Here is a 19,680-nt window from a genome sequence, read left to right as displayed (position 1 = left end):
TTCCGATCTCTGATCACCTCTCAGACAGATCCCCTGGGGCCCGTGGTTCAGGAGGAAGCATTTGGCTGTTCACTTGAGCATCACCCCTTCTCTGGAGCATCAACCTTGAAGAAAAAGCCTACACACAGGCCTCAGCCGACACAACTCAGAAAGGTCCCCAAACACAATAGCAAGAAAGTCACCCTCGTTAATCCTGAAGGTTATGGGTCTGAAATTAATAGAGATCTGCTCTACCAGGGAAACTGCTAATTGGAGCTGAAGCTGAATGCAGCTGACCTGGAAAACCCTCTCCTCCATGACCCACTTAGAACCCCAGCTGTCTAAGCGGGCAGAGCTGTGAAGGGGAAGGTCTTGAGCATGTATCGAGCACCTACTACTGTGCCAACACCAGGCAAAACGCTTAGCTCTTCTGTTACCTCATTTAACACTCTCCAAAACTCTGTTTAATTAAGGATTAATATTCCATTTTTGGAGATAAACAGAAGCCCACAGATGCAAAGTAACGTGCTCAAGACCACGCACCTAGGAAGTGAAAGGGTTGAAATTTGCAAATGGTCTTGAGCTCCAAAATCTGCCACTTAAAAAATCCCCGTCTCGGGAGATGCAAGCTCAAAACACAAGAGGAGGCTAGCATGTAACATAGCAGTGCCAGCATTAGTAATAGTAGGAGTAATAACCCAAGGGTTTTAGAGCAGAGTGCCAGACTCTCTTCTACATGATTTCCTTGTATTAACTCATCTAGTCATCAGAGAGCCCTATGTGCAGTCCCATAGGTGTGTCCTCAATCTGTAGATGGAGTTGAACAACTTCCCGGTTGTCATAGGGCTAATAATGTTGGGATTTGAACTCACATGGGGATTTCTGCCCAGAAAAATCAGGATAGGAGAGGGCACATTCTATCTAAAGAGACAGTGGCTTCTAATTCAGCTGACTGATGCCTTACAGGAATGATGGACCAGCATGGAGAGATCAGATTTTTCAAGAGAAACTGGACAGCTGAATGTTTATGGGAAATCCCCTGATCTTTAAATGTTGGCATTTTTTTTTTTTTTTTTTTTTTGCGGTACGCGGGCCTCTCACTGTCGTGGCCTCTCCCGTTGCGGAGCACAGGCTCCGGACGCGCAGGCTCGGTGGCCATGGCTCACGGGCCCAGCCGCTCCGCGGCATGTGGGATCTTCCCGGACTGGGGCACGAACCCGCATCCCCTGCATCGGCAGGCGGACTCTCAACCACTGCGCCACCAGGGAAACCCAAATGTTGGCAATTATTAAACAAACTGAGAGCTCATGTGTGACCTCCTCCCTCTCCCCAACCCCGTATAATGTCTACAGGGGTTTGCCCTGGCCTTGTTCCATGCTCTCTCTTGGTGCCAAGGGGCCTCGCTTAAGCTCCTAATGAAGCTCTCCATGCTCTGTTCCTCGTCTTCCCTCTGCCTGCCTCATAGCCTCAAAAACTAATTTCAACCTATAAATTTTTTTTTTTTAAAGAAGATGTTGGGGGTAGGAGTTTATTAATTAATTAATTTATTTTTGCTGTGTTGGGTCTTCATTTCTGTGTGCGGGCTTTCTCTAGTTGCGGCGAGCGGGGGCCACTCTTCATCACGGTGCGCGGGGCCTCTCACTATCGCGGCCTCTCTTGTTGCGGAGCACGGGCTCCAGACGCGCAGGCTCAGTAATTGTGGCTCCGGGGCCTACTTGCTCCGCGGCATGTGGGATCTTCCCGGACCGGGGCACGAACCCGCGTCCCCTGCATCAGCAGGCAGACTCTCAACCACTGCGCCACCAGGGAAGCCCCAACCTATAAATTTTAAGATGTTAGGGACTGAGATGAATTCACATATGTTTTCCTCAGGGATATTTGCATCCTAACCTATGCAGCTGACACACAAAGCTTAGGTGACTCACTGAGAGTGGGAATTTAGACAGCATGGCAAGGTGCTTCTAGATGGAGGGGCTGTGGCCCAGCTGTTATAAACCACCTGAGTCTTCAGCTTTCCTTCACCCAAGCCACATGGTATCTGATGGGTGAGGAAGGACAGGGCTGGGTTGGGCAATGGGAAATCTGCAAACACTCCAAGAATCTAGGACTGGCGGCCCTGCTTTATCCAGACACACAGGTGGGCATGCTCTAACGCTGAGAATGCACTGGTACTGCTGACTGGTGGGAGGGAAAACTTTATAAAGGCAGCATCCCTGGGCCCTGTTCTCTGGGGGTCTCTCAGTGTTGCTTTCATACTTTCATCAGTTGAAAAGTTGCCACGTTTGGTTAAGATACTTAAAGTCAGTGGTTTTCAAGTGACTTTTTTTTTACAATACAGATGCCCAGACTTACTCTCTGGGGTGAGGCTGAGGTATGCGCTTTCTGAAAAAGCACTTCAGGTCATCCTGATGGCACCAACGGGGAGGACCACTGGTCTCCAGGGACTCACCCAGGTCACTGTGAGCACATCCTGGCCGAACGCAAGATGCATAACAAGCAATCCTTACCCCAAAACATGTGTCCTGCTTTGTTCACAGGCGCAATTTGCATACATCACAATGTATAAATGTGCGAATTTTTCAGCCATCTGTGGGTTGGGGAGGGAGTATGGGTTTGGGGACACTCAGTTTGGGTCAACTTATCTAGAGAATTCCTTAAACTCAATACTGCTTGATATTTTCTTAGGACAAAAGTCACATGCTCCTAGTATTAACTAAACACGTAGGCCCCAGCGCAGAGTGAAGCTGACGGATTTGTGCCACAGAGCTCTTGTGTACCTTCCCCTGGGTTCTAGCTCTTTGGCAAAGTCTCTGTGCTTCCTACCTCATTCATTCCATTAGCATTCCCCTGTGCTGGCTTAGAGCCTGGAGCCCAGCCAGCAGCAAGATGCTATTGCAGGCAGTCCTCCACGGTGCTTCTGTGCAAATTAGAAAAAAGCTCCCTTTCCTCTGGGCGGTAGCAGCTCTGTACCAGGCTCACAGGCTGGCAAGTGGGTGAGGGGTGGAGTTCAGCCTCCACTGCCCCTCCCCCACCCTGGGCAAAGCATCCTTGTGCAGGGCACAACCAGCACCCCTGTAGGTGGTGGTCCTGGCCACAAGCTGTAAGGGGCTCACTCACCCCTTTGCAGATGGCCACAGCTTCCTTGGACATGGACTTTGGATAAGCCACGTTGTGTTCCATGATAGACTGGAAGAGTTCATCTTCATCCTCCCCTTCAAAGGGTGCCTGTGGGACAGAGGATAGGGTGGGAGAAGGAGTCCTGCCTGAACCTCCCCCAACTGCCCCAAAACAACAAAAGCGCTGCCCCCTGGGGTCCACAGCGAGGCCACACTTCCAGGGAGAAGATAAGGAAAACTGGTGAACAGACTAGGGTAATAACCCCAAGGTCATGGAAGTCATAGAGGTTCAGATCTATGAGCTGGTATCAAGCTGACACTTTCTCCTAAAGAAACCATTAGGATGGGGATGGGGGAGGACTTTCCTTACAAATCACTTAAAATTCAATTACCTGCCCAGCCAACATCTCATACAGCAGGACTCCGAATGCCCACCAATCCACAGACTTCCCATAGGGCTGATAAGCAATTATCTGGAAAACAGAAGGCATCTGTCAGGGAGACTGCAGGTTCTTGCATCGGCTGAGACTGAATATGCGGTTCTTTTACAATAAGACTGGAGCATCCCTGGGGGCAGGGTGGTGGGGGGAGAGTTCTTCCTTTGCCTGTCACCTGCTTACTGTGAAAGATTAAATTGGCTGACACAGTCCCAGATGTGGGTCTCTGTCTAAAAGAGTCAACAGGGAGCCCAGTGTCCACCCAAGCTATTTCTTTACCTTAGGAATATGGACATCCTTTTGCAGAGATACCCGCAGGCGGGGAAAACACCTGTGGATGTCACATTGCCTTTTTAAAGCACCTAGTATGGTTATGTTATGTTATTATGTTAGTATGTTAGTATGTTATTTTAAATTTTAATAGAGTGAGCGTGGCATTTTAAAGAAAACCCATCTTCATTTCTCATTCCTAAAGTAATAACATTTACACAACAATGTGAATATATTTAAGGCTACTGAACTGTATGCTTAGAACTGGTTAAGTTGGTAATGTGCTTTTTTGCCAAAATTTTTAAAACTTTTAAGTTAAAAAATGTAATAGCATTTATTACTATTTTACTATTTATTTTAAAATATAGATAAGCTAAGAGAATGCAATTAAAATCACGCATAATCCTCTATCAAGAGAGAAATTATGATTGATATTTGGTCTATTTCCTTCTAGGTTTTTTCTATTAATATATATTAAGCTCTGTGTGTAGGTATGTGCTTTACATAAATACTTTAACGTGGAATTTTAATAAAGTATTTTATTCATTTAGAATTCCCATGCTAATATCTGTACATCAACATAATCAGCCTTTACCTCCGCATAATGTTCCATTGGATGGATATACCAAAATCTATTTCATCAATACCCAACTGATTGGGTTTCTTCCACGTAATTAGATATCTGGACATTTGTTCAATATTTTTTTCCTTAAGATAAATTCCTAGGAGTAGAACTGGTGGATCAAATTGTACACATAGTTTTAAAGGTTTTGCTATTTATTACCAAATTTCCAGAGCATGGCAAAGTCTAGAACAGCTGGGTGACCATCCATCAGGAGGTAGGGGTGTAAAACTAACTGTATCAAAGGGATTAGAAGGTGATACGGCAAAGGTTAAGCGTTGAGGATTGAGGGCCAGACAGTCCAGACTTGGAATCCTGACTGCTGTTTCCCAGTGTGTGACCCTGGGGGAAGTTACTTAACTTCTCTAAGTCTCAGTTTCCTCATCTACAAAATGAAGTTTATAATAATATCTCTGTCATAGGGTTTTCTGAGGATCAAAGAGAAATATGTGCCTCTCACTTATTATGCCCTCGAAATGTCAGCTATGACTCAAAAGTTCTCTAATTCGGTCATGGTTTGTTTTACTCAACACATGTGTCTGAGCAACCTTGGCTATAAAGTAACTGTCCGTTTATCCAATTCCATCTCCCACCTCGGCTTCTGCCCTGAAATCAGAAGTGTCCTCTGAGGAGAACTAACCTCAAGGGATGAAGAGAAAGCTTTCTGGGAGAACACCTATTGCAAGAGTTTTCACACTTTTTTTAAAAAAAATAAAATCAATTTAATAAATCAATTTCATAAGTATATGCAGCACACATTTAACTGTTAGGCATCCCATTTTTCTCCATTATTAGGAATAATGCAATACATACTCTTGTATGTCTTTTACTACACACAGGCACTATCTGATTAAATACAAACTGAATAGAGAGGTGATCAGGTCGTTAAAAATATGAATCTTAAATTTAAGAAGAATTGTCAAACTAAACTCCCAAGTGGCTGTGCTAATTTATACTCTCAGCGTTTGTGTGTTAGAGGATCTGTTTCCCCACACACACCCTCACCACTTTTAAAGTATTTCATGTCTCCTTCCATCCTCCTGACAACCTAACAAGTTAATCCTTTTACAAAGGGAAATAGAGCCTGCGCGAGGTGAAAGAAGTAGCCGGAGGCGATGGGGTTAGTAAATGGCAAAGCAGGGGGACACCTGACCTGAGTTTATTCCCTTCACCAGTGGGCTGCGGGCTGTGAGCTGGAGGAGGATGCAGCTTCCCCAGTAACACAAGTCGGGGCTCCTGCTTGCCGGCATAACGAGCACCCAGGAACTTTTGAAAACCACAGATGTGGAGGCCCACCCTGCAGGAATTCTGATTCCATGCACCTAGGGTGACGCCTGGACATCCCCATTTTAAAAGCTCCCCAGGTGACTGTTAATGGCAGCAGGACTTGTGAACCAGAGATCACTGAACTCATGGCAGATCAAGGAATTGTGTCTGATGCCCTAATCAGCAAAATGATAATAAAGCAATGTATGTCACATGGGGATAACTCCATTGGGTCCTAATAAAGGATTAAGTGCTTAAAGGATTACTTTCCAATTCCTCAAGTAATACACAAATACATTTACCTTGTGAAAAATTTAAACAGTACACAGATTAAGCTAAATTCCCCTTTACGATGGCCTAATCCTCAGAGGTAACCAATGTTGTAAAATCAGTCTGTAATCTTCCAGATTTTCTATACTTTTGCATGCATATCTACATATTCATAAGAAACATATAGCAGTGTTCTGTGTATTAGTGTTATTTTCCAGAAATGGTATCATATTGTATTTATCATTCTGTAACTTGCTTTTTTTCTCTAAATGATATTTCCACATCTGCATATACAGATGCCTAATAGTATTCCATACTATAAATCATTCAGTCTATTGCCCATCCCTTAATCAACAAACATTGTTCAAGGTAGTGCAGACAGGTGTGCTCTGATCTTTGTAAGGGCTGAACAATATTTCTTAACATGAAATGTAGCACTGTTCCTTTATTGACTGTCTTTGAGGTTGCCTTCCGTTTTTCATTATTTTTTTGTTAAGATTTTTTTGATGTGGACCACTTTTAAGTCTTTACTGAATTTGTTACAATATTGCTTCTGTTTTATGTTTCAGTTTTTTTTTTTTTTTGGCAGCCAGGTGTGTAGGATCTTAGCTCCCCGACCAGGGATCGATCCCTGCACCCCCTGCGTTGGAAGACAAAGTCTTAACCACTGGACCGCCAAGGAAGTCCCTATTTTTCATTATTAAAAATAGTGCAATGAAGAAAGGACTTCGAACACATATCCTTCCACGTATGGAGTGTGTGTGTGTGTGTGTGTGTGTGTGTGTGTGTGTGTGTGTGTGTGTGTGTGTGTGTGTGTGTGTGTGTGTGTGTGTGTGTGTGTGTGTGTGTTTTGCAAACTAGATTCCTAGAAGAGGAACAGCTTTGGTAAGAGAGTATGCAGGTTTTACATTTAGTGCCAAGATACTTAGTGACATGGGGCCTCCCATCACCATTGTTACATATGAAGCCTTAACAGTCAAGAAAAGAGGAATTCTAGAATGTCCATTTCCCAGACTCTCTGCCAAGCTCTCAGTTCCTTTCCATAAAAATCCAGTAACAGATTGCAGAATGCCACCTTTCTGAGCACCAATTCAGAAAAAAAGGAAGGCTATCATCTGGCACAAATTTTTGTACCATGACATGTTGGGGAAATCCATTCTGCAACTGACCGTTTCCTTTGGGAAGGAACGGGGAGGCACTAAAATAAATCTTCACACTTTCATTTTTATCTTAATCATAGGAAGAAAAATTCTGAGTCTTTTAGGATTTAGCACAACTACTGCATACCTATTAGTACACAGATCCTGTGTCATAAGTCAGTCCAGAGAATCAGTCAATCCCTTTCTCCTCCCCCTCCCTCCCTCCCTCCCCTGAACAAATGTTTCAGTGTCATAATTAGGAGGTATCCTATGGCCATGAGCCATAGCAGCTTGATGAAGAATTTTACTGATGTGTGGTGGATGGTTCTTTTGAGTTTTATTTAAATTTTCTCCCAAACCTTGATGTATTTTGGGCCTGAGCTTCTGGATGTGTGCTAAGCTAATTTTCATGTGTGATCGCAAAGGAATAGTTTAGAGGACAGGAGAAGGATCAGCCTGAGGTTTGCTTGTCAGGTACCCGCTGAACCTTTCCCAGCTCCTATGTGGCCACCTAGGGCCCGGGGAGACATCAGTACATCAACACAACACAGACACGCCTTATGGGTTGGCATCAGCTCACCTCAGGGGCGATGTAGTCTGGAGTGCCACAGAAGGTCTTGGTTGTCACTCCATCCCAGATGTTTTCCTTACACATGCCGAAATCAGCGATCTTGATGTGACCCTCAGAATCCAGCATCACATTGTCAAGTTTCAGGTCTCTGTGCAGACAGAAGATTTAGAGATTTAATTAAATGCTATTTATTTCAAGTCAACCAACAGCCACTCATGATGCACCAGACACTACAGCAGGGGTGTTGGGGGCACAGCCATGGGTACAACCCAGCCCTTGCCCTCCAACAGCTTATAATCTGGCAGGGAGATACAAGGGTGCACAAACCCCTGTGCTTTGCTTTTCCTACAGAGCCAACTGTGCCAAGCGTCTCAGAAGGACACAGTGAGACAGCAGCTCTGAGAAGAGTGATCCACAGACAGCTAAATAAAGGATAGGGCATCCACAGAAGCTTTCTGTATCCAGGAGCATCTCCAGAGTTGACCTCTGCAACTTCAGGACCGCTTACATTTCGTAGGAAGATATGTTTTACACAAATTTTTATTTTTAAAAAATCTCTGAAGATCATGGAGAAAAAAAACGAATTGAGAGCATCTTATTTAACACCAAGCGCCCCAAGCTCTCCTAAGTCAGTTCCTAGGCCATGAACCCAGGAGTTTCTACTGATTCTTTCAACCAAAAAATACGTGTTGCACACCTACTATGTGACAGGCACTATGCTTTGAGTGAGGTATATACTATGAACAAGATAAACAAGCATCCTGCTCTTGTTAGGATTAAATTCTAGTAGAGGGGAAAAGACAATTACCAAGTATTCAAATCTATAAGCATGCTTATTATAGCTTCTGATGGATGGTACGAAGGAAATAAAAAGAATGATGAGATTGACAGGAACTGAAGGAGGTTACTGTAACAGAGTGTCAGGAAGGTGTCACCTCCATGGAGTGATGTCCTAAACGACACGGGCTACACTCCCATTCTTTTATTTCATCCATGTTGATGAGAAGAGTTTGATGTTTGGGGACGCTTGCACACTCCCAGTGTATTCGAAGACTCCGATATCATCACACTTTCCTCCTCCCTAAACGTTGACTCCAATGTCATCACTTGGTGTTTCAGCATCAATGAGTAGGGACGATCTATGGGCCAGACTTCCTCAATTCCATTAGAAATCCAACTTCCTCAGAGGTAAAGGGATCTACTGTTCAGTTCAGATCTCTCCTTTAAATCATCTTCACTGGGTGGTGGACATCTGTGGCTTCTGCCTATTCTAGCATCCTGGGGTGAGAGCATCCTATTATTCCTTTGAAGAACCACCTTCCATGATTCTCAAGCTGTTCTCAAGCATCCTAATATTCCTCTGAAGAACCATCTTGCCTGATTCTCAAGAACCACCTTCCCTGATTCTCATGGTTGGTGATGCTGCTCTTAACTTCTGGTTCCAGGAGTGGTCATGTGGTCCTGTCCTGGCCAGTGGAAATCCTGCTGGTCACAGTGACTGGTTCAGGAATGGCCATGTGACCCACTATGAGCTACTCAAAGCCTCTGAACATCAACATTAGCCCTGGCATTTTCGCTGATACCATAAGGAAAGAGATGAGCTCTTTTTACATTGGGATGGCTCAGGTGGTAGAAAGTAAGTCTAGAAGTGCCAGGGGTCACAGATGGAGAGAAGAAAGCTAGTATAGATAAAGCAGAACTTAGAGAAAGAGAATAAATGCTCATAACATCATTTGAGCCACTGGATCCATCCAGGCCTGAAGTGAGATCTGCCTCCTGGACTTTTCAGTTGTGTCAGTCAGAAAATGCCTCCTTTAATGTAAGTTAGTTTGAATGGAGTTGCTGTCATAATCTTCAACTAAACAAATACAACCTGAAAATATATTCTGGCATCTACTATCTGTGTCTGTGAGGTCTCTTCATCCAAGGGGAAGCTCACTTGCACCCCAGTGTTTACCAACAGCAACATTCCACGATCTCTGGTGCTATCCATGGTGCTACCCACATCCAGCCTTCATGCTTCTCTACAAGCCACAGAGGTCTCTGAAGGCCAACTTGGAACTTAGAAAAGCTGACTTTGCAGAAACTTGTTTCACCTAAACATACCAGGTCTGCATGTGATTTGACTGACGGAGATCTATGACATTCCCCTCAGCTTGACCACATGCCCCCAAAGAGGCAGCTGGGGCAACTCTGGAAGTGAGGACATCTTCATCTATTATAGAAAAGGAGCTTCAGGTGTTAAGAGCCAGCAAGTCATGGGGCTGGAGCACGCCCTGGTCATATTCACTGTCACATAATAGTGTTTTGATAGCCCACTCCATTCTTTTGTTTAATGTAATAAATCCTCATTTCTGCTTCTAAAGGGGGCTGGTCAGATGTTTCATGTTCACAAATCCATCAAGGGCAAAATGAACACACATTCCAGAGACGGCAATCTACAAGTCAGACACTAAGTTTGGAAGGGTCGTTTGTCCTCCCCCCAACCAACATCTCCAGCTATGGTCCTCAGAGAGCGCAAGTCTAGCATGATTCCTCATCCTCTTTACTTAAGAACTGTCCAAATAACTAGAGATCCAAATAAAGAAGAGGGGGATTTATAACATTTAAAGACTTTACCAACATGAAATCAATCTCTATGAAGTTAAAAAACCATACGTCTTCTGTCATGTAAATTTTTTTTACAGTTTTCACTTCATTATCAATTGCTGAAGTTCTTGATTGTGAGCAACAAAAACCAACTCTGACTATTTCGGCTGAAAAAGGAATTTTTTAAAAGGGAATTGGGGAGCTCAGAGAATCTCCAAAAAGGCGGAAGAACCAGATTTGGAGGCTACACAGCCAGGAACAATGCCTAATTGCAGCACAGAGATGCCCCAGCGCAGATGCCACTGATGTCACCACTGGGCACAGACATCATCCCTTGTTCCATGAAGCCCTAACACTGGGCTCTGGATGCTGTTGCTAAGAACCGCTTCCCCTCACGCCTCTGGAAACCAGACATAGCTGATTGACTATGGTCCCTCTCGATTCTATAGCCTCTGTTTTCTTGGTCACTAACTTCTGATTCAAGGTCTTTAGTGAGTGTGATGAGCATCATAACTTGAGTTGTGCATCTGCTCTTCCTACAGGGAGGCTGTGAAAGTATCTGGCACGTTAAATCTTTAGAGGAGGATACGGACTCCATTCCTACTCACAAATGAAAGGGGTTCAGATGTTGAGTGGCTTAAAAAAGTGATAAATATGCCCTAAATGTATAAATAATGGAGGAAGAAAGAGAGAATGTGTCGCTAGCAGAAAAAGCTTTGCATTTAGGCACGGTCTAGCACCTAGAATGCTAATCTTTGCATTTTATGACTTGGACCAAATGGACCCCAGATCCCAATCCAGATCCCCGCTAGACTGGAAGCCTTGCCTTCAATCCCAACCCTGTTGGCAAGGACTCTAATCATTTCATCTCCTGTTTCCTCCACTGGGACTGGATTTTCTTCCAATAAACTTACAGTCCCCTGTTTAATCTTCTCAGCAACGCCTGAGTGCCTTGATTCTATTCTGGTGGAGGCCCATCTCGTATAGGAGTTAGGTTCAAATGTCAGCACGTAAGGTGAAAACCATGTAGAATGAACAATTACCCACGATCCCCGGTTTTTTGGTTACGCACCAGCTTAAGGCACGGGCTTGAACGTAGGGGTCATGTCGTAAGGAAGGTAATGTGGACCTTTCAACACCAGAATTACATTCAGCACAAGACGCTCCCACCATGACAGTCAAGGGAGAAACTGGGGGAATTAGAGGCTTCACAGGTCCCGTCTCACGCATACGTGGTGATGCATATTCATTGAGGACAAGTGTGGGCTGAATGACCACACAGTTTACAGTTTAAATTATTACGGTTACTCTGTTTCTATTTCTTCACTGATATCACACTGTGCCACGTAAAGCCACTTGGCTTCCTGGCCTTCATTCCTCCATTCAGGAGCACACGGGCAGGGTGGGGACTCCATGCATTCCGGATTTTCTACTTCATGGAATGAAAAAAAGCCCCAGGACTCTGCAGGCTTCTGGCAAGGCCCTCACCTTCCATCCCTCCATCCCACCGGGGCCCATAGCCTCACTTCCAGTTTCTGCCTTGAGATCACCAGGGCTGATCTCTTTACGCCTTTAAGTCTCATATCCTTCAATTGCTTTAGGAAGACCAGGCTTCCGAAGGTTTTCCCTAACTCTTCAGACCCTAATCTCATGCTCTGTACAGAATGACAGGCAACCCACCACCACCCAGCCCACACCAGACCCCTCCCCTGCTTGACTTTCCTCCACAGTACTCCTCACTACTCGACAGACTGTATTTGTATGACTTACGTATCTGTCTTCCACCACTGGAATATGAGTTCTACAAAGGTGGGTCTTTGTTTTCTTCACGCTGTATCTCCACCATCTAGACTAGAGGTCAGCACATGGTAGGCTTTCAATAAATGTTTGTCAAATGAATGAATGAATGAAACTTACTTTGATGACTCTTCAGGATCTTTTAAATAGACCCTCGCCCAGGCCAAGGGCCCTGTGGAAGCCCCTTGCCACGCGCCAGCCTCCCTTGCATAACAAACCAACGCAAGCCTGCACTGTAATGCCATTTGCATCCGTGTAGTGTAAGGAGAACTGTACACCCTGGACTCACTGACAAATAGCAGCCCCAGGCTCCATAGTTTGCTTGCATGAGATATAAAATGGGATGACTCATCTGGCTATGATCATACACTTGCTCCTGCAAAAACGGGCAAATGCCAAGTCCTGAGCTTAATCCTGTCTTTCAGGGCAAGCTACTCAGAGATCCATTTCCAAATTGTAGTTACATAGCAAAAAAAAAAGAAGAAAAAAGGAAAGAAAGAAAGAAAGAAATTTGTTTCCTAATAATATGATCCAGCACATTCTGCCAGCCACGATTCTTTGCTTGCTCCCCAAATGTGGGATTCACGGGTGAGAGAAAGAAGGGCTGGGTTCCCAGGGGTGAGCCCCCTCCTCTGAGCAAATGGTCTCACATTCAAGGCTCTGAACCATCACTGGAGGAAGATCTTCTGTCATCGTATAGAGCTGCCCAAACATTGCCAGGGCAGTGGGCAATGCTGCCTGGCAGAGCACATGCCCAAGTTAGCACTGGAGGATTCCTCCCCCACCGTGGATTCTAATTTTAAAAGCAGTTGAAGAAAGAGGCAGGGAAGGGAGGAGCTTAGGAACCAAGGAGACAGGAAGTCCAGCAGGGTTCACTTACCGGTAAATGATGCCCTTGCTCTGTAAGAAGAACAGACCAATGGCAATTTCCGCAGCATAAAATCTGAAATTAAAAAAAAAAAAAAAAAGCAATGGAGAAATTCAAGGACACCATATGCTTGGCAACTCTCAGAACTCAATACAATATTGAACTGGGCATAGGGCATTAATGTTCCACCATGGATGGTCAACCATACATCTCATAAAACGAGGTTCGAGAGTTTGGACGGATGAACAGGGTTTAGAGAGCTATGAGGCTAAGGACAAAATGCGGTGGGCAGAGGTTCAGCACCCGCTTAGTGGGGAGGAGGCCACGGGATATGATGAACTGGCTGGAGAATGATCATTTCAGACTCCAGCATGATAACGGCTAACATCTGCTGAAGGCTTACCATCAACCTTGCATCATTTCAGGTTATCATCTGATTAAATCTAAATAACAATCCTATAAGGTAGGTGATACTACTATTTCCCTCTTCCTCAAATGAGGAAACTGAGGCTTAGTGACATGAAATAACTTGACCAAGTTATACAGCTCATGAATGGCACAGCCAGTATTGGAAACAGCACCTGGCTAAAGCGTAGGCTCTTCATGAAGGCCCGGAAAGAAACAGATTTTTGAGAGAACCAGAGAGCCCCGTTACAAAGGTTAGGCAGGCCTTTGGGGAACTCTGTAAAATGTCCTGACAATGTATCTTGTGTGATAATGGAGCGAAGGTCAGTGGTCAATTAGATGTCAGAAGTACAAGAAGAGCCAAGCCATTAGGACTGCGCCAAGATACACAAATGGCATGACCTGGAAGCACGAGAGTGCAAACCCTATCAGAATTAGTGCTCATGACCTGGGCAGGTGGGAGGAGGGGGGCAAGGCCGAGCTGAACAGGAGCCAGCAAGCCTCTGTGATGATGGGATGGCGCCCTAGATGAGCCTCCAGAGCTTTCTAGCGGGACAATAAGAGCCCGGCAAACTCCCTAGGAGAGGTTAGCTCTGCTGATCCTATGATCCTATGACGATAAGAGCCCGGCAAACTCCCTAGGAGAGGTTAGCTCTGCTGATCCTATGACTTGCCGTGCTCCTGTTCTCCAACAGCCGGGAGAAACAGGATGAAATCTGTGTTCTAAAGAGAAGAGACCAGGCTTCCCTGGTGGCGCAGTGGTTGAGAATCTGCCTGCTGATGCACGCGACACGGGTTCGAGCCCTGGTCTGGGAAGATCCCACATGCCGCGGAGCAACTAGGCCCGTGAGCCACAACTACTGAGCCTGCGCGTCTGGAGCCTGTGCTCCGCAACAAGAGAGGCTGCAACAATGAGAGGCTTGCGCACCACAAAAAAAAAAAAAAAAAAAAAAGAGAACAGACCAGCTGCCTTGTGGACTGAAGGGGACAGAATGAACTGAGCAGGGGAAACAGATTTCCAAAGACCCAGAGTCAGTCTCTCCACCCCAAGAGCCACAGAGCTTAGTCTCTATGCAGCTTGAGCCTTCACCTCCCTGGAACGAGGGCATCTAAGAGGGAGAGTGGTGTCAGACAGAGAATGTGAGCAAAGAAGATCTGGGTCAGAATTCTGGATCTGCCTCACACTAGCTCTGTGACCTTGATCAAGTCTCTAAAAACTCTCTGGGCCTGGCACATAGTAAGCTCTCAATAAACATCAGCAAAGGAATACACAAAACCTACAATGACATTCCCCAAGGAAGCTATAGGGTTTTCTTTATGAGCCAGGGGCAAAACTTAGAGATAGGGACTTCCCTGGAAGCCCAGTGGTTAAGACTCCGCGCTTCCAATTCAAGGGGCGTGGGTTCGATCCCTTGTCAGGGAACTAAGATCCCACATGTCATGCAGCATGGCCCCAAGGAACTTAGAGATAAAGAAATAGCTGTGGCTTTCAAGCTGCAAGTTCTTAGCTGGTGTCGAGAAAGAAAGAAGTATTCCATCTCAGCAGAACACCCTTTGCCCCGGCCATGTATTTCTCAGAAGCCCAAGATGTTTAAAGAAAAAGCTCAAGATGTTTAAAATCCCTATTCGACTAAGAACCCAAAAGAACTTAACAACCCACCCATTTATCCCAAGGGAAAAACACAGCACCAGTTCTCACTTACACAGCGTGAGGTTCCTTGAACCGGCCCACTTGTTGGATGTGGTACATGAGGTCGCCACCATTCACATACTCCATCACAAAGTACAGGCGGTCCTGGGAGAACAGCAAAGAGGAAAGTCAGACTCTTACAGTTTCTTGGGTTCCAAATGGAGAGCAGGTAATAGCTGGGATTTATGATCAAAACCACCAGGACTCTATGACAGGTTGGGTGCACTGTTTCCCCAAGCGGAGTATTTGTGCCACTGGAAGTATGCAAGTGACCACAGGCAGTATGTGAGCTGTTTTTTAAAATTAATAATGCTAACTTTATACTTGTCAGTACTGGAAAATATAATTAGCACATTAATCTCGTGACTTAGTGGCTATCATTGTTTAGTAAATCTTATTTTAATAAACAGTGGAGACTATTAAGTGAATCATATACAGGTAATAGGTAAGCTGTGGGAGTCAGCCTCTACCATGTCCCCTGTGATTTCCACTGTCCGGTGTTCACATCCTGGTGTAGTCCCTTCTCTCTGAGAACTGGACTGACTTGTGTAACCAATAGGATATTGTAAAAATGACAGTGTGTGGCTTCCGGGACTGGTCGCTTTGTGAAATATGTGTTTCTGTTTTACTTATATATTAGGGTGGCTGGGTCACTGTGTAAAAGGGGGTTTGCTGTCAAAAGTCGCCAAGCTATTGTACGGGGCTGTAAGACCAGGAGGGGGGTAGCAGAGAAGTGATGTGTAGGGCAAAGGGTCTCTATGAAATCAGTATAGGATTTGAAGTCTCTTTCCACTACTTACTAGCTGTGCAACAGCTGTTACTTAACGTCTCAACTCTCCAGCTTTCTCTCCACCTGTAAAGTGGACATGACCCACCTGCCCATAGAGTAAGTACCAAGATGACGTATGTAAAGTGTTCTAACGATGATGGCGGCCATACAACAAAGGTTTAATCCACCACTAAAAAAAGTCTTCCTTACAGTGCACAGAACTTTATCTTACATATAACAGTCATGTGTGCATTTATCAAATGTGTATTGAGTGTATAATAATTAGAATAAAAACAATGAAACGAAGCTACCACCTTGCAAGCACCATGGGACTAAGCTGAGTGCTTTACATATTTTGTCTCATTTAATCTCTCTAAACAACCCAACATGACAAACATTACCTTTTCCCCTGGCAGGATTTGAACCCCGGGCAGAGTCTACACTTGTATTATGCAGCTTCCCGTGTAAGGTTCTGACCCAGATATTGTATGGATGTATGGCTGTGTCCTCCCTTCTGGGAGCTTCCCGTCCAAGGGAGAAGAGAAGGGACGTCAACAAAAGCTGGCAGACCACAAGGGACGGGTACAGGTTAATCAATTATCTTTGAAATGTCGAAGGACTTTCTCAGCCCGACTTTACTTCACCCTCTCAACATCTCTAATGAGAGGCAGAACCCTCCACTCCAAGGCATACGAGGTTTGCAAAAAGGTCACTTACAAGTTAGTGGCAGAGTGGAGACAGTCAGCCAGAACTGCCGACACCCTGCCCCTGGTTCTTTGGGGGTTTTCTGATAGAAAACAAGCCTAAAAATAGCATCTGTCTTTGCTGCACGTTGAAGAGAACCAAAACACTTGCTTTTAAAAATTATTTTTAAAACTAGCAGATGGCATCGGCCACAGAGAGAGAAGTAAGTGAGGGAGAGATTTCAGTTGCTTGCTTTCTGCTTGGAAGAACTCAACTTGCTCCCCCAGACTCATTAGTCAGAATCCCCACATCAGGGAGAGAGCTCCACGGTGGGTAATGCCACGTTCTGTGGTCTGTTTCTACCACTCACTGCATTCGGGGCAACGCTGAGATCTGTCATCTTCGAACTGTACTGAGTGTGGCGTTGGCACACCAGTTCTTCAGCTGTTAAACATTATGGTTGGCATCTTGCCGTCCTTTCATTTTCCGAGCAAACACTTAATGATGCCCACTCTTTGCTAGGCTCTTCTACTGCCAGAGATGCTACTGTGAATGATCCGTGGTGCCCAATGTCAAGGATTCCCCCAGGCAAGTGGGGAGACCAGATAAACTTCCAAATGGCAATGTTCCCCAAAATGGGGTGGAAGATAATTTTAGGTGGCCTATGTTTTTACCTTTAGAGTTTTGTGTTTATTTTAATGCATATTATTAAAAATATAACTAGCACCTGAAGCCCCTGATTTGATGGCTATTATTGCTGTAGAGGGAGAGTAGAATGCATGGAGTTACAAAAGAGGAGATGTGATCAAGACATGGGATCAGATTTTGATGAACTGCATAAGGCCATCCACCCAAACGTCAGTCATCTCACGTTAAGATCTTTACCATGTTGTTCTAAATCATCTACTAAAAATTTACTTATTTTATGATGTTTTTTATTAACTTACCTTATTTTTTTTTTTTACTTAAACACAGTTATTTAAAAATTTTAAAACTTCATACCAAAGCCATAAATGGAGATTCATTGTCTCTGTAAAAAAATAAATGCCTCTCTGGAGTCTATTGACTCCATGCTATCACCAGTCTGACTTTGGTACATCAATCTCTTAAATGACTTATTTTTAAAATAAATGCAATTCACCCATGTACTCATCTCCCACTCCAACGCAAGGAACATCAAAATTTGGAAAACACTGCCAATGGCAATCTAGAGCCCATCTTGAGCAGAGAAGTGAATTTTAGAACTTTTATTGAGCATTTATGTTTGCAATTCATGGTATTAGGTGTTAAAAGGGCAAAAATGATAAGGTACAGGTCTTGCCATCAGAAAATTCAGAATCTTGGTTAATTCCTTAGGAATTCAGAATCATGGTTAATATACAACTAACTAAAGCCATCATCTAAAGTAGGATGTGTTCAGAGAAATTTCATGAGAGGGACTTCAGCTCACCCACTACCTCCAATTCTGACATAATTATTCCCCCCATAGTGCCCTGAAATCTGACTTTGTTCCCCACGCTTCCTATAAAATTATTCCAAGGCTTCACAGATCTTTCTCATAGTCACGTGCAGTGGGTTTGGATCAGGACCTACTTCCTGGCCTCTCCTACATCGACATCGGAAAGCATGTATTGAATATGGACTCCAAGTCCAGCTTGGTTCCTGCTACTTGCTCTGTTTTCCAAAGAGGACTTGTCACAGCTCAAAACATCAACTCTCATCGCTCTAGGCTGATGAATCTCGACTTCAATTTCTATCCTCTCCCTTTCTCCTGAGCTCCAGTCAGCTCCAGCTGGCTACAGGACGTTTCTACGTGGGTGTTCCACTGTCAACTCCAATTAAAAGCTCCGAAAGGCAAGCTCACCATCTTTCTCTTCAAACTAGCCAGTCTGCTCAACTTTCAAAGTGTTTCTTCCAAATTATCATTGTTATTGCGGTTATTCTTCATTTACACACTTGCCCTGGTCTCTGAAGCGTGAAACGACTTCAGTTAGTTTTAAATTTCCTTTCTCCATGACCGCTCATATTCAATCAAGTAAATAAATAAAATTAAATATCTGTCTGTCACCGTAGCGTGCAAAATGGTTGGATAGAATTTTTCAGATTTGGAGTGTGAATATGAGGATAGTCTGATTTAAAACGATGGCTGGATTGCATGTGCAGAATTCACCAGGGGAGGCCCTGGATAGGGCAGGGCATTTAAAGAGATAATCACTGTTCCTCCAAGACAGCTGAAAGTGGGATGTGACACAATGCCCGTGTGACTGCCAGGAGGACACTTGCCACTTTTAATAAGATACCATGGACAGAGAAAATCAACAATGTGGGCAACTCTAAGCGTGTACTGTGCTCTAAGGTGAGTTGCATAAGCGTTAATCTATTTAATGATCTTTAGTGATTTTCCAAGCTGGTCAGTGAATCAATCCTGTCTGTAAACTGTTCCTCTTACTGCAAAGATCCATCTGTTTCTATCAAGAAGCTGTGCAGTTAAGAGCCTTAGCTGTGGCATGAGCTAGTACTGGGTTCAAGTGCTGGTTATCCTGCTTACTTACTCTGAGACCTTGCATCAGTTACTTAAACTTCCCCTGCCTTCCTAAAGGGGCAGGAATAGGTTCTCTTCCACATGGGTTTGCAAAGATGTAACAGATAATGTATGGAGTCCATGCAGACTCACAGAGGCTCACTCAAGTGAGCGTGTGGACACCTTCTTTCCTCTGTATTCTGTAGCCTAAGAATCTCTAACAGAATCAAGCAACTTGATGCTCCTCTAACTGTATTTTCTGCTTTCTAAGCTTTGCCCTTCCACATAGAGAGCAAAGTTCTCAAGGGCTAGGGCCATCTCTCTTCTTCCTTGGAATTCTATGGACCTTTGATTATTGAATGAATATGCAAAAGCCACCATCAAGAGGGCAGAGAGAACCAGGCTGTGTCTATTCCTCCCCACCCCGGCTCGATATGCCTGGGTTGCATTCCTGGGTCCTTTCCTGCACTCAAGATTCTTGGATGGCTTTAGTTGCCCGAGGCCCAGACACCTATCAAGCTCTCTCCAGCTTCCTCTCCTTGGATGCATTGAATACCATGTTTGCATTGCTAGCAGCAGGCTATGTCCTGCTCCAACCCAGTTGGTCTCCTTGGATTCAAGGTGGCGTCTCCCACCTGACAAGAGAGCCAATTATTCCTTCCCTGTAGATACAACCCCTTCTTAAAT

The 19,680-nt window shown here is 44.6% G+C and overlaps 1 protein-coding gene across 2 annotated transcripts in view; it reads right to left on the bottom strand.

Moving 5' to 3' along the window:
• PRKCB (protein kinase C beta) overlaps positions 1 to 19,680 on the bottom strand; it is a 319,031-nt gene that overhangs the window by 30,173 nt on the left and 269,178 nt on the right. For both annotated transcript variants that reach the window (XM_007449990.1, XM_007449989.1), the window contains exons 13-17: positions 15,033 to 15,124; positions 12,937 to 12,999; positions 7,680 to 7,818; positions 3,488 to 3,568; positions 3,097 to 3,204 (exon numbers count right to left, since the gene is read on the bottom strand). In XM_007449990.1, the coding sequence (XP_007450052.1) occupies positions 3,097 to 3,204; positions 3,488 to 3,568; positions 7,680 to 7,818; positions 12,937 to 12,999; positions 15,033 to 15,124 (483 nt within the window). The remainder of the gene's footprint in view (positions 1 to 3,096; positions 3,205 to 3,487; positions 3,569 to 7,679; positions 7,819 to 12,936; positions 13,000 to 15,032; positions 15,125 to 19,680) is intronic.

Source organism: Lipotes vexillifer, unplaced genomic scaffold (genome assembly GCF_000442215.2).
Source record: "Lipotes vexillifer unplaced genomic scaffold, Lipotes_vexillifer_v1.1 scaffold811, whole genome shotgun sequence".
NCBI classification, from domain to species: domain Eukaryota; kingdom Metazoa; phylum Chordata; class Mammalia; order Artiodactyla; family Lipotidae; genus Lipotes; species Lipotes vexillifer.
Note: the sequence above shows the minus strand (reverse complement) of the source record. Positions and strands in the feature narration are given on the sequence as shown.